The 24,719-nt window shown below is 34.5% G+C and overlaps 1 protein-coding gene across 2 annotated transcripts in view; it reads right to left on the reverse strand.

The window, feature by feature from the left end:
* EPAS1 (endothelial PAS domain protein 1) overlaps positions 1–24,719 on the reverse strand; it is a 260,593-nt gene that overhangs the window by 119,296 nt on the left and 116,578 nt on the right. Inside the window, exons 1-2 of one of the 2 annotated variants that reach the window (XM_053712256.1) lie at positions 17,718–17,733; positions 16,403–16,593 (exon numbers count right to left, since the gene is read on the reverse strand). In XM_053712256.1, coding sequence (XP_053568231.1) covers positions 16,403–16,451 — 49 coding nt within the window. In that variant the 5' untranslated portion in view covers positions 16,452–16,593; positions 17,718–17,733. Of the gene's footprint in view, positions 1–16,402; positions 16,594–17,717; positions 17,734–24,719 lie in introns of those variants that run through there. The other variant, XM_053712255.1, reaches the window with a different exon arrangement.

Below are 24,719 nucleotides of genomic sequence, written 5' to 3' on the forward strand. Positions count from 1 at the left end.
CTAACCTTGCTGCTTTAAAATTTTACTTAGAAAGCAGTTAGAGCACAAGCTAAAACGTTATTTAGCTTGCCACTTGTAATCTGGCCCATAACCATTTATAAATTTTTTCACATTTATTGTAAATATTTGTTAGAACTATAGTGAAGATATCCTTAAAATTGTACCAGTTACTACCTAGCCATCACTTTTTGTTTTCCACCTCTTGCTTTTGAAGATTTTTTCTTATCTGTATAGGTTCATGGGTATCATAGTTAAATAAATTAACTTCTACACCATATTTAAAAATATCCAACTCCAGTTTAGTTTATAATGCAATTTTAATTAACAGAAATATTGGTTATTTATCGTTAAAAATGTTTCAATGAACCTTTCAATAACTATTAGACACAGTAAATTTTTTTCACACTTTTAAAGGAAGAATAAAGTTGTAATTTTGCTGCAATTAATTTAAAGCCTAGCCGTGCAATGATATAGTTGATATTCACAATGGCTATGAAAAAGAACACTTACTTTTACCCTTATAGGAGCCAGTCATATTGCTGCATCTTTTTACAATATGACACAGAGACTGTTACAGCCAATTAGAATCCATACTGCCCTCCCCCCGCTGAGATAAAGCGTGGCACGTTACTGCACCTTTAATTCTGCAGCTAATGCTTATGGATAATGGGTCGTGCATATACAGTTGCAACACTTTAACCATCATTCACAAGCACTGTTTTGCTTTAAATGCAGTCCAGAAAAATCTACTGTCCCTTTAAGCTACTAAATTGCTCATTTATTATTTTGATGATTGTGGGTCAACATTTTGTGCTCACTAGATTTACGTGCTAGTCTGCATGTGAGCACTATAAGTTGGACCAAAACGGTGGCATATCTGGCATTCCCAACTTGCAAAACACAGAGCATAATATTTGTGAAGAATAAGAAAGTTTAAGTCCAAATAAATGGATAAAAGCCAGTACTATCAGTTAATATCAGACTGGAACATTTCCATTGTAAGCCTTGGCCCATGACTGTTAAATCTCATTCATAACCTTCTAGATACCAGAGAGGGCTCTAACACAGAGCTCTGCAATGTCCTATAGCAGGATTTGGTAGCACAAGGGTTAAAGATCAATATCTCAGCTGAAGAATAAAAGCAAATATACCAAAATACTGTTTTTCTAGTAGCATAGGCTCAGTAATCTGTACTGTTTATGTTTCTACTTAGTGCTGCTTTATTTAAATGAAATGTTTAAAAACAGTTTAAATATGTAACACAGCAATGATTTTAATCTTTTTTTTTTTTTTTTTTTTTTATGACTCAGTCAAGGAAATAAAAATTAGTAAAACTGAAAGCCTCCAATACTAGATAAGATATATATACAGTATATATATATATATATATATATATATATATATATATATATATATATATATATATATATATATATATATAGTATATACACATATACAAACACACACATACATTTGCTTTTGTTTAAAATATTAACAAAATTAAAGATTTTATATTTAAGGAAGTTGTTTTAAAGGGACATGAAACCCACATTTTTTCTTTCATGATTCAGATTAGAATACAGTTTTAAGCAACATTCCAATTTACTTCTGTTATCTAATTTGCTTTATTCTTTAGGTATACTTTGTAGAAGAAATAGAAATGCACATGGGTGAGCCAATTACACAAGGCATCTATGTGCAGTCACCAATCAGCAGCAACTGAGCATATTTAGATATGCCTTTCAACAAATGATATCAAGATAATGAAGCAAATTAGATAACAGAATTAAATTGAAAAGTTGTTTAAAACTGCATGCACTTTCTAAATAATCTAAGTAAAAAATTGGGTTTCATATCCCTTTAACTGAACAAAAAGTGTAGAATATTATGTCCTTTTATTATTCCCATAGATTTTAACGTATATTGTTTGATCCTTAGAACCAAAATCCTGTGACACTGTAGGAGGGTGTTATAAACTAGTGTAAAAAGAACAGTAAACAATTTTAAGATTGCAATATGAAAGCCCAGATTACAAGTGTTGCGCAAAAATATAAAATAACACCATTCAAATTAAACCAATAGCGCTCTTATTATTGTGCTCAAATTACAAGTTGAAAGTAAAATGTTTCTAGTAAAGGCCAACTCCCTCACCTCAAACTTCTATGGGGCATGCTACAAAACTCTGCAAAAATCTAACTATTTCAGTATCAATGTCAAATTACGTATATATATATATATATATTAGCAGTGAGTGTCAAGAAAAAAACAAGTTACATCACACTAGAAATAACCATAATAAATAGATAATACCAAATCCTACAGTGTCCTGACTCTTAACTAATTAAGGACTTCAGTCCATGAGAGGGGGAATGGTACCATTACCACAGTTCCTCTCAAGGCATCAGGGTTGTTTAAAGGATGCGTTTTATTTCAAATGCTGCTGAACAGTTGTTCGTGGAAAATCTTTGTTTTCTTCAATATAAGTTGGTGCCATGTTGTAGGAATGCTTAGGGGTCAAAGCGCACAAACAGCAATGTGAAAGCGGTGTCAAAGACTTTTACCAAAGCACCCCCAAATGGCTATAAACTCACCTCGCCTCTTGCAGCAAGCTACGATATTGATGTGTCGGTGTGAGCTCTCCCCTAAAGACTGCTGACTAGAGCAGGATTAGTCAAATTCCAACAGCTTAGAGGCAGGAGTATTTCCACACAGTTCTACCATTCACAACGATCGGGCCCTTCCGCGGCTTTCACTTAGGAGACGACTGGCAAACAAGCCGTGCACGCTCTTTCAGAAACCAGCGTGCATACATGCCTGAAACAGCTCCTCCTCACATAAGAGCAGTCAGGATGTGTAGAATGACTGATGTAAAGCCAACAATCGTTTCACCTTTCCAGCTTCACCAGGGCTGAACTGTGGTAATGGTACCATTCCCCCTCTCATGGACTGAAGTCTTTGATTAGTTACGAGTCAGGACACTGTAGGATTTGGTGTTATCTATTTATTATTGTTATTTCTAGTGTGATGTAACTTGTTTTACTCTTGGCACTCACTGCTAATATATATATATATATATATATATATATATATATATATACGTAATTTGGCATTGATACTGATATAGTTTGATTTTTGCAGAGTCCTTAACATTGTGAGTGGCTGTTTTTTCTTTAACCTCTTAAGGACATATGACGGAATTTTTCCCTCATAAAACAATTGAGCAAACTGAAAGCTGTGTCCTTAAAGGGTTAATACGGCCTCTCTTGGTGTTTAAGCATCGTTTAATTTGTGGCAAGAGTGCTAATTATAAGTGCATTTTTTTCTACTTTTTTATTTAATAAACATTGATCTTTAAGTCCTAATATGAAGATATAAAGAGTGCAATAAATGTAGTTACTTCCAGGTTATCAGTCTTACTATGGTGATCACTTTATATCTATAAGGACATGAAACCCCTATATAAGAATTGTGAAACCTCATCCTTTCAGATGTGGGCTATTAAGATATATTTTTATGGTGAGCAGATAATAATGGGCTCTTAAAAAGCATTAGAAAACCAAAGTTGAGACTTGTCGTTGTTGTCACAATCAGCTGACAAGACACATTTGTTGGCTGGTTATAGAATAACCAAGTCAAAACGTTTAAAAAAAATATATATGTTTGCTGCAATTGTTTTTTTTACTAGCAAAATTTTACCTGCCACTTCCCTTATTTGGAGGAGCCAATCTGGGCTTGACAGCTGGCCAGACTAGTCCCAGTCATATAGTTAAAGAGACAAAAAACAAGTTGGGATAGAGACAAAATATAATAATATGTACTTTAATTACTTTACCTGCAAATTAATACTGCAATGCCTCACCATTAAACCTTTCTTTTAAGTTTCCAAATTGTACAGCTCTAACTCCCCCCACACAATTCCTTCTATGGCTGTATCTATATCTACCATTGCTTTGGTAGAATGCAGACATGCAGACTCACTATCCGCTGGAGCATGCCTAGAAGCAAATAAGCTGCTGTGAAATACAATGCCTGTGTTTCTGATGCTAAACGCTAATAAGGGGGGTGGATCAGACTAATCCAGACAGCATGGCTATCTAACTCATTTTGCTTATTATTGAAAATTATTTTAAAATACTTGCCAGCAATTTTTAAACATTTTTTTATGCAACTGATTTCTACTTAATTAGCCTTTTTTTAGGATATGCACAGATCTCAACATGTTTTATGGCACTGTTTTGCAGTTCTTTTCGGTTAGGGTTCGGTTAGGGTCAGTGTTAAATTACATTAAAAGGGGTAAATAAATAATGAAAGTTTATTGCAAAGTTACATAACTAAACCTTTTGTATTAAAATCTCAAGGTGGTAATTGCCCCATTAAAGAGAGCATCTTGCATTTGACCTTACGCAATAAGCTTTCCTAGAGAATTCTAAAAGTAGATCAATATCTAATTCCAACTTTGGGGTTGATCGCAATCTTGCACTGGCTTTCGGCAGATAACGATTTCTGAAGGTCGACTAGTAGTGTCAGTGTGTATTTCCAGAGATCACAATCACAAAATGCTTTTGCCGAAAATACAGATCAAATTGTTAATGTCCAAGACCAGCACAAAATCATTCATTGTCTCATTAATCTTGTTATGATAATTTAAAAATGTACGCTACTAAGGACAAACTAAATGACAATTTCCTGGGTTTATCCATTACATTATAGGATTACGGGTCAGTATGTTCACCTGCTGTGATCCAAAATCATTGAGAAATGTATGTATGTTTCTGTAAGGGACTCAAAAAGAGTTTATTAAAAGGGACATGAAACCCCAATTTTTTCTTTTGTGATTACTATAGATCATGCAATTTTAAACAACTTTCCAATTTACTTCTATTATCTAATTTGCTTCGTTCTCATGATATAATTTGTTGAAAAGCATATCTAGATAGGATCAGTAGCTGCTGATTGGTGGCTGCACATATATGCCTCGTGTGATTGGCTCACCCATGTGCATTGCTATTTGTTCAACAAAGAATATCTAAAGAATGAAGCAAATTAGATAATAGCAATAAATTGCTATTTTGTTTAAAATTGTACTTTCTACCTCAATCATGAAAAAAAAAAGGGGATTTAGTGTCCATTTAGCTGCGGAATGGCTCAGTAGAGGCTTAGGAACACTAAAGTGAAAAAAAAATATTTCATGATTCAGAAAGAGCACATAATTTTAAAAACTTTCCAATCTACTTATTTTATCAAATTGGGCACAATCTTTTTTTTATGCACACTTTCTGAGGTACCAGCTCCTACTGAGCATGTGCAATATTTCACTGTATTTATGTATACGAGTCTGTGATTTGCTGATGTTTGTCACATTATCACAGAAAAACATATAGTGCTCATTTAAAATTCAGAAAAAGTTCTATTGCATTACCTTTTTAGTGTGCATTTGTTGATTATGCAATTCTGATTGTGTCAGAACAAACAGGACTGGCACATATTAAAGTGACATGAAACCCAAAATTTTTCTTTCATGCTTCAGATAGAGCATGTATTTTTAAACAACTTTCTAATTTACAGTGGCGTCACTAGGGTTGGTGTCACCCGGTGCGGTATTTTATGGTGTCACCCCCCCCCCCCCAGAAAGCAGACACACACAAAAACACAGGCACACACACATACAAACACTCAGACACACTCAAACACACTTAAAAACACACTTGGATGCACACACAAATACGCAGACACACACAAAAAAAACACACACAGAAAAACACTCAGACACACACACAAACACTCAGACACACACACAAAAACCCTCAGACACACACAAAAACACTCAGACAGACACACACAAAAACACTCAGACAGACACACACACACACAAAAACACTCAGACACACACACAAAAACCCTCAGACACACACAAAAACACTCAGACAAACACACACACACAAAAACTCACACACACACACACACACAAAAGGTTTAGGCGCGCAAACTATGAAAATTCTGCTCTCTGACTCTGTTCCAAGTCTGTCAGTGCACAGCCCCGCGCCACGTGCCTACCGCTTCTTATGGCCAATCACCTCTGCACTCTGCCCACCCCCAGACACCCGCCCGTCCTCCCCTCCTACCTTTCCAGTGTGCACTTAGTGTACCATAACTGTACCGGTCTGGTGGGCATCATTCGTGGCTCCTTCACTTTAGAGACAGTGTCAGACAGTCATGCGGTCAGGTGCCAGGCATACCCCTCACGATTTCCCGGTTCCCGTTTAGAGAGACAGCACAGCAGTGAGTAACTCCACTGCTCCACACATCACTGAGCAGTGAGCACAGATAGGCAGGCATGTTTAAGCTAGCAGCGCAACTTTGCAAGCCCCACGGCACGCCCACAACATTCATAGTGAAATTGGGTAGGGGAGGAGCAAAGTACAAACAAGCAAAAAGCAGCTGGGCAAACTATTTGTGGAAATTGCAGCGCTGGCTCAAGGGGCAAAAAAATGAAGTGTCTACAATTTCCCCAGTCCCACTAATGTTCACAAATGCTGGCCCCTCTAATAAAAAATATATGCATCTCTACATTGTATTTCTTTGAATTTCAATAAAATTAAAAAAATAAATAAAAAAATAAAAAATTCTGGTGGTGTCACCCCCTGAGGGTGTCACCCGGGTGTGGCCTGCACCACCCGCACCCCCCTAGTGACGCCACTGCTAATTTACTTTTCTGAGCCTTACTAAGTATATTTTTCAGCAAAGGATACAAAGAGAACAAAACAAATTACTGGTATACCTCACTTTACAGCGCTTCATTTTACAGGTTTTGCTAATACAGCACTTTGTGGAGCTGAAGTTCAACCTCCAAGGATTTTGAAACAGTGCTGTAATCTTCGTGAGATTGCGAAAAAAGTGACTGGCACCATTTTGTTATGTGCAGTTCGCTCTGTTTACAGCATTACAGTGCAATCTGTGTCTCAGTGCTATAGTCTGGCAAATGTTACTATAGTAATTGGCACTATTTTACAGGTACAGTATTTATTGGAAACTAATTGAATACTGTGCTGTGCTAGTGTTAAACTAAATGTAGCGCTATTGCACCCCTAATTTGTTACTTCAAACATGTTTTCAAGTTTTTAAACACACTGGCAACTGAAAGGAAAGCTAAATCTGCCTTGTTTCACATTAAGCCGGTTTTTGCTTTACAGCTGGGCTCCGGTCCATAACCCGCTGTATGAGCGGGGTATACCTGTATATAATAGAATACAAAAAAATGGCTTTTATGTCCCTTTAAGTTTATAGCCATTTTTAAACAAACCAATATTGACATTGAAAAAAGTTAATCTGCAGCAGTTGATATGCAGTTAATTATCAAATAACATACTTTATTTAACCATGCAGACTAATATAATAAAATCCTAAAAGAATAGTTGCTAACATTTCTGTTATTATTTGCAGACTTATAAATTAGTTAGAAATATTTGAATTTAGCATGTTTATTTGCAAAAGCCTTCTTTTTAGTAATCTGTTCCAACCCATCTTCAAAAACACTGAAAAATAATTTTATTAGTAAATATTGACATTGAGACGTGAAACAAATTACTATCATTAGTAGTGGATTCCTAAAATGATATGAATAATTATACCACCACAGAAGAAAAACATGTTACAATATATGTAAATAAGATTATCCTAACATTTTACAAAAATCTTAATTTTATATATCAATGGAAATCTGTATAAACAACTATGATAAAGCACATATTGCTATATTTTTTTATAGCACTACCATTAATATCATCTGGATTTTTAGCAGATGGTGATAAACTGTCTCCATGTTTCTATGTTTATTCAAACTATTAATACATAATTTGTGAGATACAGTTTGGTTTCCTGAGGTAAATGCAAATATTATTTCTCTTTTTCTCTCCCTTTTCTGATAAAGCAAACATATCACATGATTTTTACACAAATGTATTTCATCCCTTTATCTAAAATATTTGTTTAGAAAATGATTTTTGATATGGTCTGATACAGCAGGTCATCAATAGCAGTTGGATAATGTTGTGGGACAATAGTTGAAAATATTGAATGCTGGCTCTATTCTTTCATTGTAAATGAATGTCAAATATTTGGCAAACATTCAAGACTTTTTTGCAAACAAATGTTGCATTTCAATATATATGAATTGTTGTGCTTGAATATCGAGACAAAGATTTTATTTAAAAATAACACACTAGAAATAGATAAATTAACAATGGAATGCTGATTCTCAAATTGTTATAGATGTAAATTGCTGAATCATCTTATTTTTAATGTCACTATTTTGTATATGTCCTTTTTAAATGTTTCTGTGGATATTTGAATGTTACATTGTTATAGAATATAATTTTTTTTTTTTTTAGGAAACATTTTTGTTTTATAGAAATATTTCAATCCAAGGATTTATATTAAAGAGAACATTTGATCACCATTTCAATGCTTGAAAAAAGTAGTTACATATAATGATTAAGGGTTTTAACCCCTTCACTACTGGGACTTGCCCAAAATACCGGAGAATTTTTAGCATTTTTGCTATCACTCTATTTAAACAGAAATAGAGCCTTTGTTTTTTTTATTTATATAACTGTCAAATATATATATATATATATATATATATATATATATATATATATATATATATATATATATATATATATATATATATAAGTAGACAACCCATAATGATCTAGGCCCATTTTGGTATAATTCATGCCACCATTTCACCTCCAATTGCGATCATATAAAAAAAAATCGTTAACTTTTTTACAAACTTTGTGTTTCTCACTGAAATTGTTTACATACCGCTTTTGGCAATCATGGCACAAATTATTGCATAACCTCAATTCACAAAAAGTTGGGACAGTCTGAAAGATGCAAAAAACAAAACAAAAAGAATAATTTGAAAATTCACCCTGTACTATATTGAAAACACATTATTAAAACACATTATTTGATGTTTTATTTTGTGACTGTAATGTATTTTTTAAAATATACACTCATTTCAAATCTGATGACTGCAACATGTTCCAAAAAAGTTGGAACGGGGCAGTTTAGAACTGATAGCGATGTGAAATAAGAAGGTCATATGAAACAGGGGAGGCAATTGTGTAATCATAGTATATAAGAAGCCTCCAAAAAAGACCTAGTCCTTCAAGAGCAAGGATGGTTAGAGGCTCGCCAATCTGCCAACAGATGTGTCAGCGAGAAATACAACACTTTGAGAACAACATTCCCCAAAGACAAATCGGTAGGATTTTGGGAATTTCACCTTCTACAGTGCACAATATATTTAAAAGATTCAAAGAATCCGGTCAAATCTCGGTGCGTAAAGGGCAAGGCTGAAAACCACTTCTGAATGGAGCGTGATCTCCGATCCTTCAGACATCACTATCTCAAAAACTGTCATGAGTCGGTAATGGATATCCTGACATGGGGTCGGGAATATTTTGGTAAACCTTTGTCAGTCAACACCATTCGCCGCAGATGCAAGTTAAGGCTTTACTATGCAAAGCAGAAGCCATACATCAACACTGTCCAGAAGCACCGCCAACTTCTCTGGGCTCTGTGTCATCTGAGATGGACAGTAGCACAGTGGAATCAAGTTTTGTGGTCCGACGAGTCAACATTTCAAATAGTTTTTGGAAAAAACAGACATTATGTTCTCTGGGTCAAAGAGGAAAAGGACCACCAAGCTGTGTCTTCAGTGCCCAAATGCTTAATAAGTGTTATTAAAAGAAAAGGTGATGTTACACAGTGGTAATCAGTCAACTGACCCAACTTTTTTGGAGTGTGTTGCAGTATGTTTTCAAAAATACATTAAATTCACAAAGTAAAACATCAAATAATGTGTTAATAATGTGCTTTTAAATTACTCTTTTTGTTTGTTTTTTTGCATTTTCCATACTAGCCCAACTTTTTCAGAATTTGGGTTATAAAAGCTTCTCTGGGATCCCCTTTGTTTAGAAATAGACATATATGGCTTTGCCATTGCTTTTTGGTAATTAGAAGGCCGCTAATTGCAGCTGCACACCACACTTCTATTATTCCTGACAGTGAAGGGGTTAATCATGTAGCTTGTAATGTTAATTTTAGCTTTAGTGTAAAGATTACCCTCCCACCTGACACTTCCCCCCCTATCCCCTTTCCCCACCCCTGCTGCCTGACCACCCACCCACCTCCTGGATTCCCTCCCACACTTCCCGCCGGCACCAGCAGATGATCGTTACAGATGGTGACACACACAGTGTCACCTTCTGTAACAATCTGGCATCTGCCTTCATATGGAGCCTGGATAACTGATCAAAATGTTTTTTCTTATTTTCAACACTGAGTGGACTATTAACAATTTCCCTTTACACTAGTTACTTTTCTCCCCCAACTAGATATATCTTTCCACCATTATCTAACAATTATTTTATTATTATTATCGGTTATTTGTAGAGCGCCAACAGATTCTGCAGCGCTGTTATCTATCTAATCTGTCCATATATATATATATATATATATATATATATATATATATTCATACACTAGGTTTAGCATTACAATTTTATGGCCATAAGGCTTTTACTCCATCTAGTTAAAAAGGACATATTAGTCACGTGCACATGACAGATCACCTTATTATACTGTTTAAAGCTTGTGGCTCAAAGGTTTCAGTAACCACAAACTTGCCTTACAATTCCTTGACAGACAATCATAGACCAATACTCTCCAAAAAATTTTTTTTCCAAGGGAACGGATTTTTAAACCCACGATCTTCATCTTACACTGCACCAAACTGCACAGACTGTTAAAAGGTGGCATTGCTTAGAATGCCCGCTTTAGCTCATTGTAAGAACTGTATTTTTTGGTTGGCTTTGATTTGAACCATACTTGTTCTTATCTGACAGCATGTCTCTGGGAAGCTTCAAAGATAAAAAGCCGCTGGCTATCTGTGATCTAAATTGTGTGCTTATAATTTGAATCCATTATTTTTACTAACCAAACTTAATTAATCTTTGCAAAACCACTACTTGGAAAAGTCTGGGACAGACGCTGAACTGAAAAGAACTAATTATTTTAAGACTTTGAGAAAACATTAATTTTAAAAGGGTCACATACAAAATGAAAGTGCATCAAAAGATATCCATGAAAACAGCGCCTGTTTTTTTAACTCATTTATTTAATTTAAGTATTACATTATAAATAACAGGTAAATCTAAAATAAATTCACTTGAGCAAAATATAAAATTATTGCCAAATCATTTTTAAACACATTGGCCTTGATTAATTTAAGTGGAGCACTATCAATATAATTGGACCTAGCTAGGATAAGCGCACAATCTGGTATTACAAGTGAATGGTAAAGCTTAATAACCAGGGTATGTTTCACGTTCACATTGCAAGTTCAAAACTATGTGTTGCACTTAAAGGAAAAGTGTAGTCAAAAATAAACTTTCATGATTTAGATAGAGATTTTGTTTTGTTCTTTTGGTATTCTTAGTTGAAAGCTAAACCTAGGAGGAATTTCTAAGCCTTTGAAGGCCACCTCTTCTCTCAGGGCATTTTGACAGTTTTTCACCATTAGAGGATGTTAGTTCATGTGTGTCATTTAGATAACCCTGTGCTCACACACGTGGAGTTTAGGTGAGCCAGCTTTGATTGGCTAAAATGGATGTCTGTCAAAAGAACTGAAATAAGGGGGCAGTTTGCAGAGGCTTAGATACAAGATAATCACAGAGGTAAAAAGTGTATTATTATAACTGTGTTGGTTGTGCAAAACTAGGGAATTGGTAATAAAGGGATTATATATCTTTTTAAACAAAAATTCTGGTGTAGACTGTCCCTTTAAGCACTTTAGGCATGTATCCCTGCTTGCTTATCGAAAGTAGTACTCTGTATGCATTGTTACCAATGCACCAGGGAACTCTGGGCAAGATATGCAACTTAACCCCTTAACGACCAGCACCGTACCATGTATGACGCTGTCCTGGGCCTCTCTCTACCACGAGATTGGCTATTTCTGCATGCCCCACGAGTGGGGCAATGCAGAAATAGATGGGCAGAGGTACTCTGTGGCGCTCTCTGCATCGGGCAGCGGTGGTGCCGATCAGTGGTGGGTGAGAGGGTAAGGAGGTAGGCGGTGGAGGGGGGCAGGAGGAGGGCGTTACTGCTACACTGTGGAAAATTTGCTAATTTTCTATACAATAATTCTTACTTTAATGAAATGGGGAATTTTAATTTTATCAGCTTCATTGTATCGGATTTTATCTCCATCCTAACTCAAATGAGTATTACAAAAAAAAACTAGAAAATTATTATTAAAGGGACATGGAACCCATGTTTTCCCATGATTCAGATAAAGCATACAATTAAAAAAAGTTTCAAGTTTACCTCTATTTTCTCTTGGTATCTTTTATTGAAAAGTTAGTAGGTAGCAGCAGGTTTTCAAGAATACTTAAATATTTTTTTATTAGAAAGTGTTATTATGAGTGTAACTGTACGTTATGTATTTTTGATGTGTTTTGTGACACTTTTTTGTTTGTTTCACAAAACAGTTAACCAGAGCTCTGAGGTTGTGTTTACTTCAATTACACTCAAGCGATTGCGTTTACTATAAATTTGTAACACAAGCAAAAAACCTGACGCGAGCAAACACCAGTGGTAAAGCCCTTTTGCTTGCGCATAACTGTTAGTGCTCCACTTGTAATCTAGCCCTATATATAAAATTCTCAAGGTGCTCCTGAACTTTTAAGGGGACAGTGAGCAATTCTATATCACTCTGGTGATGGCATTACTTCTGTTAACCCAACTGTTGGGTGCCTGGGTCTTTCAAATAAATCTTCCACAACCCTATTCTATTCCTGAAGGGGGCTCCTGACTTCTAGTAACTGACCGGGTCTGTTCCTGACCGTATTATTGGCTGCTTCTCCAAGTTGCTGACCCAATCCGTTTCAAACTTTAAAACTGCCAAGTCCAGTCCTAGACTATCTAGTCTCTGATTTTGTCCATTTGTGACCTCATGTATAGACTGGTTCTGTTATTCAGTTATCAAGTTATTTATTGGATTTCTAGCTCTTACCGTTCCAGTTGCCATCATTGCATTTTATATTTTTGTTTTGTCCCTTTAAAAACTGTTTGAATCCTATATAACGTCCATCAAATTATAATTTGCAATAATTTATATTGCCAATTCATTGTAACTATAAATCTGTAAAAAAAAAGCATTTAAAGGGACATTCCAGCCAAAACTGGAATCCACATGGATGCATTTCAATTTTGATTAGAAGCATTTTTGCAGTATATATGTATTAGCAAAAATGCTTCTAACAAAAGCTATAGCTGATTTAAATGTGTATTTAAGTATGCACCGTGCACCAGCATTTTAAACACAGCACTTGCTCAGAGAGCCTAAGGTGCTTGTATCATCTGGTAATGACTCAATTTGTAAACTGCTGACATGATACAAGCCCCACTGGCACTCTGAACAGCTGCAGTGTTTAAAATGTTGGTGCACTGAGAATATCTAGCTATGCTTCACATGCACGTGCAGAGAAATATGCTAACACTAAAACAGTGATAAACTTTTACTAGAAGCATTTTTGCCGATACATTTATATTGCAAATATGTTTTTATGCAAAGATATAATTCATCTACGTACATTTAAATTTTGACCGGAATATCCCTTTAACTTAAAATATAGTCTATTACAATGTTATATTCTATTGCAACGTATATTGTACAATCACCCTAAGGAAAAATAGATATAAATAAAAAATACTGGTGTAATTCTCTAGACTTAATTCATCCATAAATTTGCTTCCTTGCTGAACTGCTGAATGGCCAAGAGCAATCCTGATATATAAGTACATTTATCTGTATCTTTCTAAGAAACGATTACAGTGATTAAATAGGCACACATGATACTATCTAGCATAACCATTTAGTTTTGTAGAGTACAGTATAAAGAAACGTTTAGGAGCATTAAAAAAACATTTCATGCCAACAAAAACAGAAAAAATAATAATAGTGTGGTCTCAGGGCTAGATTTGCTATTAGATAGACACTATATTGTAAAAATAAATTGTTCTGTTTTATTAGAATATTTTCTTTTTAAAGGGACAGTCAACTCTAAAAATATACTTTTTACCTCTGTGATTACCTTGTATTTAAGCCTCTGCAGACTACCCCCTGATCACATGGCTATTTATTTATTATGTAGTGACTTGCATTTTAGCCAATTAGTTCAGTGTCAAGCATAATTCTACGGGGGTGAGCACAATGTTATCTATATTGCACACATGGATTAGCAGTCTCTGTGAAAAGCTAATAAAAAAGCATGTGATAAGAGGCTGTCTGTAGTGGCTTAGAAACAGGCGGAAATTTTGAGGTTTAAATGTTATAAAGTATACTAATATAACAATGTTGGTTGTGCAAAGCTGGGGAATGGGTAGTAAAGGCATTATCTATCTTTTTAAACAATAACTGTTTTGGTGTTGACTGTCCCTTTAAACAGATCCCCTACTTTTACTATGTTTTTAACTCCTCCAAATGGGATTAAAGGGACATTATACACTCATTTTTTCTTTGCATAAATGTTTTGTAGATAATCTATTTATATAGCCCATAAAGTTTTTTTTTTTTAAATTAATGTATAGTTTTGATTATTTTTAAATAACATTGCTCTGATTTTCAGACTCCTAACCAAGCCCCAAAGTTTTATGTGAATACGCTCGACTACCTACTCCAGCTTGCTCCTGTTTGTGTAAAGGGTCTTTTCATATGCAAAAGAAGGGGGAGGGGGGGGGAGTGTCTTATTTGCCCCTTGCAGTGGGCTTTCCAGCTACCTTTTCAACAGAGCCAAAGTGACAGCTTCTAAGTAAGTTTTTAAACAGTTTTATACTGGATTTTTATATCAGTATCTGTACATATTATTCTTTATAGTAGTGTCTATTACATGCAGTTATATGAAAATGAGTGTATACTGTCCCTTTAAATTTGTTGACAAAGTTGTTTTTCTGAAACTTCCGTTTCTATTCTAGATGAGGATATCACCAGCGATTGGTGCATATGCATTCATGCTTCTTATTTGCTCACCAGCTGTGACCTCATCTGGAGTAAGAAAGGAGCAAAAGGATTTTGTTTACAGATAAAAATGTTCTCAAGAAAAACAGCATTTTATTGTGTGCATAGTAATTCATCTTTCAGCATTATTAGAGTGTACCAGTCTTACAGGACAATTACAGTATTATCAATTTTTATCTGCCCTTGACATTTATAGTCTAGTGTTTATTTAATACAATACCACAAGGGAAAAAACTAAGGTATAGTTAAAGAAACAGTCTAGAATATTAAATTAATGTAGACCCTTAAAAAAATTGTAATTTAATATCCATAGAACATATTAAATGGTCCTAATAAACCATTCATAAAAAGACAGAACTCTTTTAAAAAAAAATACCAAATTTTTGTTCGCATTGCCTGGAAGCCTTGCGCTCACGAGAGCGCGCTTCCATAGGCTCCAGTGGGAGCCTTGTTTTTATGCCGTGAGACATGGCTAACCACCTTGCTCAGGCGCAGGGGGCAAATCACGCAGCATTGGGCAGCAAAATAGAAATATAGCTCAAAGTGAAACCACAAGCTCGCAGGAGCATTAATCAACAACTTGTAATAGCTGGTTATTTAACATGCACCCGTAAACGGGCAACTCTGCCTCTTTACAGGCACTTGTTAAGATAGCGTTCGTTTTGTAATCCAGACCTAATACAGAAAAATTATTTGCACACAAACATGCATTTCTTGTAGTGTCAATCAAAAATGAACAATTGGAGCAAACAATTTTTTTAGAAAATGTTTACACTAGGCTGGTATGTTATCCCAGAGCTGGACAACAGAAATGCCTTGTAATTGCAGTGTGTTATCTGTACATTTAAACAGCTATCTACCGCACCTTTCTCTGACACCAGCAAGCACATCTGTACTGCAGTTGCACACATTCCCAGAATGACAGAAATTGTTCTACTAAATGTTTTAGCTTAACCCTTTAAGTGCGCACAATGTATTTAGAGACCTTTCAGAGCTAACAGTGCCCCTGTACTTACACCATTTCCCTGTTGGTCTGGTGCTCTTACATCTTACAGTTAAGAGTATAAAAGTCAAAATGAAACTTTCCTTTTTATTCGGTAACAGAATGCAACTTTTCAATTTACTTATATAATGAAATTGACTTTGTTTACTTGGTATCCTTTGATGAAACGCATACCTAGGTAGGCTCAGAAGCAGTAATGTACTACTGGAGGCTAGCTTCTGACTGGTGGCTAACAAAGATCATTTTCTGTTTTGCACTTTTATGTCCCTTTAAAGAGCAGGACTTTCCTATGCTTTATAGTTCCTTACCGGATGACAAAACTTTGTGAGTGCGTAAAAAGCTGATTGTCAGGCGCATGATAGAGGCTTTGTCCAAATGCGAGCTGATGTTCTGAGCAAGGGGAAGCTGATGTGCCAACTCATAGAAAACCTCCGTCTCCTTGCTCCTTCTGCACCTTGCGGCATCTCGGGACTTTTCTTTTCTTCTTTCTGAGCTACATCTGCAATAAATCAAAACCAGACAGGTTAATACTTACAGATTTATCAAGTGCAAGGGTAATTCTTCTATGGGTTCTCCTCAGCTCGTCTTTAGAGAAGCGCCCGTGTGCGGTAATTAATCAATAAAATGGGTTGGTTTTTTTTTGTGCTTCTCCATAGGAGAGCGGAGGAGATGTAAAGATACTTTTCTACAGTCGTATTAGTATCCGCTCCTTATTTATCAATTAAAATAAGCAACTATTCTCCATGTAAGTGACATATGAACCAATAGCAATATTTATAAAGACCCACTAGTAGCTTCAAAAAATATGGAAGAAAATAAAATCAGTTTTCCACAGTATTTATGGACAACTTTAATGCGTACATCTGCAGGAGAACTGTCAGTTCACTATAGGAAAAAATAAATGATAAATTTGTAACTAGCCGAATTAATAAGGCATATAATAGGAAATACGATTAAAACAATCTAATTTAACCTTTTTTTGGTGCACCTCTGCGCCAAGGAGAACGGGAACAGAGTAGGAGAATTTTACAGTCTAACTTGCTAAATTTTAGGGCACACTTTTGAATGATAAATAGGGGCATTTATTTGTGTGCATATTTTTTGGCACAAATATTGGAGAATAACAATGATAAATATTGCCCTTTATATAGAATAGAAACTGCACAAAAAGTATAGATAATGGCCAATGAAAAACAGAAAACATTGTGGTATTATAATATTTAAAGGAATATGAAACCCAAATTTTTTCTTTCATGATTCAGATAGAGAATGCAATTTTAAACAACTTTCTAATTTACTCCTATTATCAAATTTTCTTCATTCTCTTGCTATCTTTATTTGAAAAAGCAGGAAAGTAAGCTTTGTGCAACTTTTTTGTTGTTTTAGAAAACAGTTAACCACAGCTCTGAAATCGCGGTAAGGATTGAAATGTAAATGGTGATTGAGCTAGCGTAATCACGATTTTGCTACACTTGTAAAAATGGCTTGCAAAAACACGATTACACTAGCGCAAAAACGTTTGCGCCTCACTTGTAATCTAGCCCTGTGTGTTTATTGCATGCTCTGCGGAGAGGCAAAAGCGAAAAACCTAACAACCTAGGTTCTCAAAATGCTGCAAATTACCTCAATTAATAATTTGATTTGCAGATTACAGAATTTGCTTTTGTTGGCCACTTTATGGAGTATGGGACATGCACAATTTTTAAGATAGTTATCCTGTGCAGGTAAAAGTTTTTCATATGCAGTAAATGCAAGTTGAGTCTCCATTTCTCAAGCAGCGGTTGCTGCTTCAGAGGCCATCGTTTTAGGATCGCCTGAAACGAAAGTTAAGAAGTGGCATGTTAACAGTTGAGCGCAAGCAAAAAGGGGTTTTCGACGTGGCTCTTTGTGCACGTCGGAAGTAGCGGACATATTACAGGTTGAAAGTAAACATGTTCACTCAAGCGCAATTTAATTCAACGCGTGTCTGGATAGCGTGACTTCAGAGTTCTGATTAACTGTTACGCTCAAGTAAAAAGTTGCACAAAACACATCAAAAATACATTTACACTCATAATGACACTATATATTAAAAATTATTAAAACAAAAATTTCATTCAAAACTTATAAGTGCTCAAAGATATGAGGTCTCAGCCTGCAAAGGGCTTTAACATAGAGATACGTATAAACACATGTCTAAATATTTATAAGTATGTATATATATTTATTTATATGTGAGTACATATGTATTTATGTGTGTACATATGTATTTACAGACAAATATACGCATAATTTTTTTTCTTGTTTGTTTGTGTATACATTGGGGCCTTTGCAGTCAAGTAGGTGAATACATAGACATAGACACATATACACACACCACATCACCCAGAAACTACAACTGTTTCTACTGAGGTAAAATACAGATACATTCCCTTATGGATTCCTCTAATCTTGGAAGACTCAGATATAAGTCATTTTTTATTTTAAATTTATTCTATACTATCTATTTATTCTATATTACCTACATTAACTCAAATCTTAAAAAGTATCAGTCATAACTACAAAATACCAGCTTAGTAACTAAAGTTGAGGTTGTATGTAATTAATTCACAATCATTACATAGAAAGTACAGACAACACATCCACAGTAGACAACTCAATGGCCTAAATTCCTTAAAACCCCTTCATGAAACTAATATATTGTGAACAAAAATTGCTAAAGTTTTGCAGCTTAAACATTACAGAATAAAAAAATATTTGCATACTCCCCGATTTGAGAGTCACTCATAAACAATGAACGAGGTCCTATGTGAAGGACAAAACATTACAAAACAAACAAATTAAAAGGGAAAAAAACTCTCACATATGCAAAAAAAAACTTGAAGAGCTATAAAATAAAACGAAACCTAAGAAAAGATTTTCAGCTCTAAAACAAAGAGACACGACTGTGAGACAAGTTACTCCACAAGAGCAATATAAACATTATTGACTCCACATGTTGGACCTTAAAGGGACGTAAAACCCAAAATTTCTCTTTTATGATTTAGGTAGAAAACAAAATTTCCATTTTACTTCTATTATCAAATTTGCTTCATTTTCTTGGTATCATTTGTTTAAAGGGACAGTCAACACCAGAATTTTTGTTGTTTAAAAAGAAAGAAAATCCCTTTATTACCTATTCCCCAGTTTTGCATAACCAACACTGTTATATTAATATACTTTTACCTCTGTAATTACCTTGTATCTAAGCTTCTGCTGACTGCCCCCTTATTTCAGTTCTTTTGACAGACTTGCATTTTAGCCAATCAGTGCTCACTCCTAGGTCACTTCACGTGCATGATCTTAATGTTATCTATATGAAACACATGAACTAATGCCCTCTAGTGGTCAAAATTCATTCAGATTAGAGGCAGTCTTCAAGGTCTAAGAAATTAGCATATGAACCTCCTATGTTTAGCTTTCAACTAAGAACACCAAGAGAACAAAGCAAAATTGGTGATAAAAGTAAATTGGGAAGTTGTTTAAAATTACATGCCTTATTTAAATCATGAAAGTTTTTTTTTAACTTGACTGTCCCTTTAAGGAGCAGCATTGCACTACTGGTTTCTAACTGAACACATGGGTGAGCCAATGACAATCAGTATATATATGCAGCCACCAATCAACAGCTAGAACCTAGGTTCGTTGCTGCTCCTGAGCTTAACTGGCTAAACCTTTCAGCAAAGGATAACAAGAGAAGGAAGCTAATTAAATCATAGAAGTAAATTGGAAAGTTGGTTAAAATGGTTTGCTCTGTCTAAATCATGAATGTCTAATTATGACTTTACTGTCTCTTTAATGTAGGTGTAAAATCCTAACCACATCTCTAGAGAACCGCAGAACTTCTCTCGATTTTTCAAAACTCCAAAAACCTTTTGTTCCATCCAGCAATACGATGTTATGATAATAAAACAAATATGTGAATCTTTTACAGTTACAGACATTTTTTTAAGAGCCCTTCAGAAGTGTAATGGTAATGATTATTGTTTTCCGCATTGCTGATTTTTAAGATATAATGTATTGGGTAACTCACACACAATTATAGATGTTAAAGGGACATGAAACCTAAAATGTTTATTTCATGATTTTAAAAACATTTCTAATTTACTTCTAATTATCAATTTCTCTTTGTTGTCTTGACATCTTTTGTTGAAAAGCAGGGCTGTATGCTTAGGAGCCTGCCCATTTCTGGAGCCCTATATGGCAGTAATTTTGCAAGAATGCTATCTATTTACAAGAGCACTAAATGCCAGCGCTATTTCCTGCTATGTAGCGCTCCAGATGTCTACCTAGATAATTTTTCAACACAGAATTTCATGGGAACTAAGCAAATTTGATTGTAGTAAATTGGAAACTTTTTAAAATGGTATTCTCTGTCTGAATCCCAACAGAAAATATTTGTGTTTCATATCCCTTTAAGTGAAATGCCCATTGACCAAGCTGTGGAAAACATAAGTAAAGTGATGCTCTATGAATTTCAAACATAATGTCACCAATGTCACCTTTATAATGAAACCACTGGACAACCCGTTTAGCGTCTATGAATCTAGCACAACATAGAACAATAGCGCAAATATTTTTAAAGAGAGTCATTGTGGAAATGTTGTGCTTTGGGTTGCTTATGATACTGTATTCATTTATTTATACATGAATAGTACATATATGTGCCTGTAATTTTGTATATAACCAACGTTACGATCCATGAATGAGTAACAAAATGAATGGTTACTTAAACATTAGGTTTTTGATATTTCTAATTAATAAAGATTTATTATGCTCTTCTCTAATATTTGCTTTTTTTTAGCATTGACTTAAATATTAAAAAAAAAAAGGTTTTCAATAAAACTATATATCAGTTTAAGTTAAAAAAATAAAAAATTCTAAATACGGAAATGCAACTTTCATTTCTCTGTTTTGGATATGTTTTCCTTTTACAACAAATGTTAATTCCTTTTTACATACAGTCAGTGTTTTCAGGACAAGCACATGTGAATCAAAGTTTCAGTGTTCTATTTCATTAATATACTTATAATTGTATTAAAAGCCCTTATTAATGTACATCTGAGGGCTGCATTTTAATGGACAAATTAGGCAAATTAGAATAGTAGAATAATGTTTCAATTTCAATTTTAAATAGGAATGAACAGTTAATGGTATAAATGTTGTTGTGAAATATTTGTTCATCCGTAATCAACAGCCATGTGTCATATAGAGAAAGTCAGCTGAGAAAAAAATAATATGTAGTCATGTGACCTGATAACCTGTTGCATATTTTGGGATGTTTTAGATAAATATGGATTAGTGCATTAGAGAATGAGTCAAAATGATGAATCTCTGTATGGTTCAGATAGAGCATAGCATTTTAAACAACTTTCCATTTTATTTTTATTCTGTAATTTATTTAGTCATCTTTGTATCTTTTTTAAAGTATACATAATTGGGCTCAGAAACAGCTCATTGGTGGCTGCACATATACGCCTCTTGTTATTGGTTCACCCAGTGTGTTCAGCTAGTTCCCCATAGTACATTATTACTCCTTCAACAAAGGATACCAAGAGAATTGAGCAAATTAGAAAATAGAAGTACACTGGAAAAAAAAATTAAAATTGCATGCTCTATCTGAATCATGAAAGAAGATTTTTGGGTTTAATGTCCCTTTAAGTTATGGTGGAGATAAGTGTAAAATTATAATCCCCAATTTCATAAAAAATAATGGCCTTTTAACACAGGATTTTGATCTCACATTTTTACCTCCACCATAACTTAAAGGGACAGTCTAGTCAAAAATAAACTTTCATGATTCAGATAGAGCATGTAATTCTAAACAATTTACTTTTATCATCGATTTTGTTTTGTTCTCTTTGTATTCTTAGTTGAAAGCTAAACCTAGGTAGACTCGTATGCTAGTTTCTTAGCCCTTGAAGGCCGCCTGTTATCTGAATGCATTTTGATTTTTTTCACAACTAGAGGGCGTTAGTTTATGTGTGCAATATATATAACATTGTGCTTATGCTCGTGGAGTTACCTAGGAGCCAGCACTAATTGGCTAAAATGCAAGTCTGTCAAAAGAACTGAAATAAGGGGGCAGTCTGTAGAGGCTTAGATACAAGGTAATCACAGAGGTAAAAAGAACATTAATACAACAGTGTTGGTTATGCAAAACTGGGGAATTGGTAACAAAGGGATGATCTTTTAAAATAATAACAATTCTGGTGTAGACTGTCCCTTTAAATGAATATTGCTTTTACCCACTTAGCAGCAAATCTAACCAATCTTCTGCTGATGAGAGCTAATGAGCTCTAAAAGGCTGTCCAGAAGTGGTTTTGTTTTTGCTGCACCTAACCAACCCATAAGGGGATTGCTGTGGTTAAACACAGTACTGGAAGCAAAATGCATGAGATATTCTATATCACATTTCCATATCTTACCCAGAGTTCTTAGGTGCATTGGCAACAATATATACAGAATACTTCTGGGGAAAACAAGTGGGGATACCTGCTTGACATGCTAAGTGGCTATTCAATCATTTTTTTGGCTCTTAGTCATATGGCTTAATAGTTCCTAACTTCAAGGGGCATAATTATTCTTAAATTATTTTGATAGCTCATACAATTGTTTTTAAAAAACAAAAAAAACTTTCCAATTTCACTTTTATTATCACATTTATCTATTTCTCTTGGTATCGTTTGGTAAAACGAAGTGCCCGATTATCAAAAACTCGCCAGCATGGAATCACTAACAAATGTTGGCTTTATTTAGCATTATATTGTAATGTGCGTTTATCTCCTTCACATCCAGAACACTGCATAGAGAGATAAATGGTTTCAAGTTAAAATTTGTTTTTCTAATATTCTTTCGGGGACCTCACATTACTGACGAGACTTCTTAAAGGGACATTAAACACAAAAAAATTGTCTCATGATTCAGATAGAGCATTTCATTTAAAACAACTTTACAATTTACTGTTATCTAATTTGCTTCATTCTCTTGGTATCATTTGCTGAATGAGCAGCAATGCACTACTGGTTTCTAACTGAACACATGGGTGAGCCAATTAGAATCGGTATTTATATTCCGCCACCAATCAGCAGCTAGACCCTAGGTTCTTTGTTGCTCCTGAGCTTTCCTAGGTAAACTTTTCAGTATTGGATAACAAGAAAAGGAAGCAAATTAAATAATAGAAGTAAATTGGAAAGTTGTTTAAAATTGTATGTTCTGTCTAAATCATGAAGATCAAATTATGATTTTACTGTCCCTTTTAACAATCTTGCCACACCTGAGAGCTTTAGCTGATCGGCCTTTAGTTCCTTTTTGTGAGAGCCTCAGGAGAAAACTTACATCTAATAAAAGGATACCAAAAAAAAGGTAAATTTGATAATATAAATAAACTCTAAACTTTTTTTAAACTGTACACTCTGTCCAAGTTATGAAAGTTGAATTGTAAATGTCAGGATCTTTTAAATACAACCAGCACACTATTTATTTCTTTAAAGGGACACTGTACCCAAATTTTTTCTTTCATGATTCATATAGAGCATGCAATTTTAAGCATCTTTCTAATTTACTCCTATTGTCAAATTTTCTTTATTCTCTTGGTATCTTTATTTGAAAAACAAAAATTTAAGTTTAGATGCCGGCCCATTTTTGGTGAACAACCTGGGTTGTCCTTGCTGATTGGACAGCACCAATAAACAAGTGGTGTCCGTGGTTCTGAACCACAAATTGGCTGGCTCCTTAGCTTAGATATCTTCTTTTTCAAATAAAGAAAGCAAGAGAACAAAGAAAAATTGATAATAGGAGTAAATTAGAAAGTTGCTTAAAATGGCTTGCTCTATATGAATCACAAAAGAAAAAAAAATGGGTTCAGTGTCCCTTTAAGCATATTGCATACTGTGTTTAGCACATTTAATTGAGTGAAACGGTGTAAAACAATTTGGTCATCAGATAAACAGGTCATCTAAACAGCAACTAAGAATTCTAACTAAATTACCTTTTTCTATATATATATATTTTTTTTGTTTGACAGCCAAACAAACATACCCAGAAACCAATACTTCCTCTTAAATGTATTTATTCATTATTACAGGGATTTTTTTTTAAATTCTCCTTATCCACAGTTTAAGTTTTAGTACTCATTATTATAGCATAGGGTGTCTGTTTCCCTCCTTTTTATTTTGTTTAATGGTCAACATCAGTTTTTCCAGTTAGTTTTTAGTTTTCCACCACTGTTGTATTTCTTTTTCAACAGCTTATGATAATTTCCTAGCACATCAAGGTGGTCAACACATTAGAAAATAGGTGAGATGAAGAAATGTAAAGGAAAGAGACTCAGTGACTAATATCTATTTTAAAGAGAGTAGATGTATGTACTACATTCATATTTGATTGTGTTCCATGCAACTTCTAACAACGTTCCAATTTACTGCTAAATTCTCTTAGCATCCTTTGTTAAAGCAGCAGCAATGCAAAGCTGGAAGCTACCTGAACACATTGTGTGAGCAAATGACAAGAAGTATATATGAGTATCTCCCAGTAGTGCTTTGCTGCTCCCAAGTCTACCTAGGTATGCTTTTTAATAAAGGATAAAAAAGAACAAAGCCAATTAGT

This window comes from Bombina bombina, chromosome 4 (genome assembly GCF_027579735.1).
Source record: "Bombina bombina isolate aBomBom1 chromosome 4, aBomBom1.pri, whole genome shotgun sequence".
NCBI lineage: Eukaryota > Metazoa > Chordata > Amphibia > Anura > Bombinatoridae > Bombina > Bombina bombina.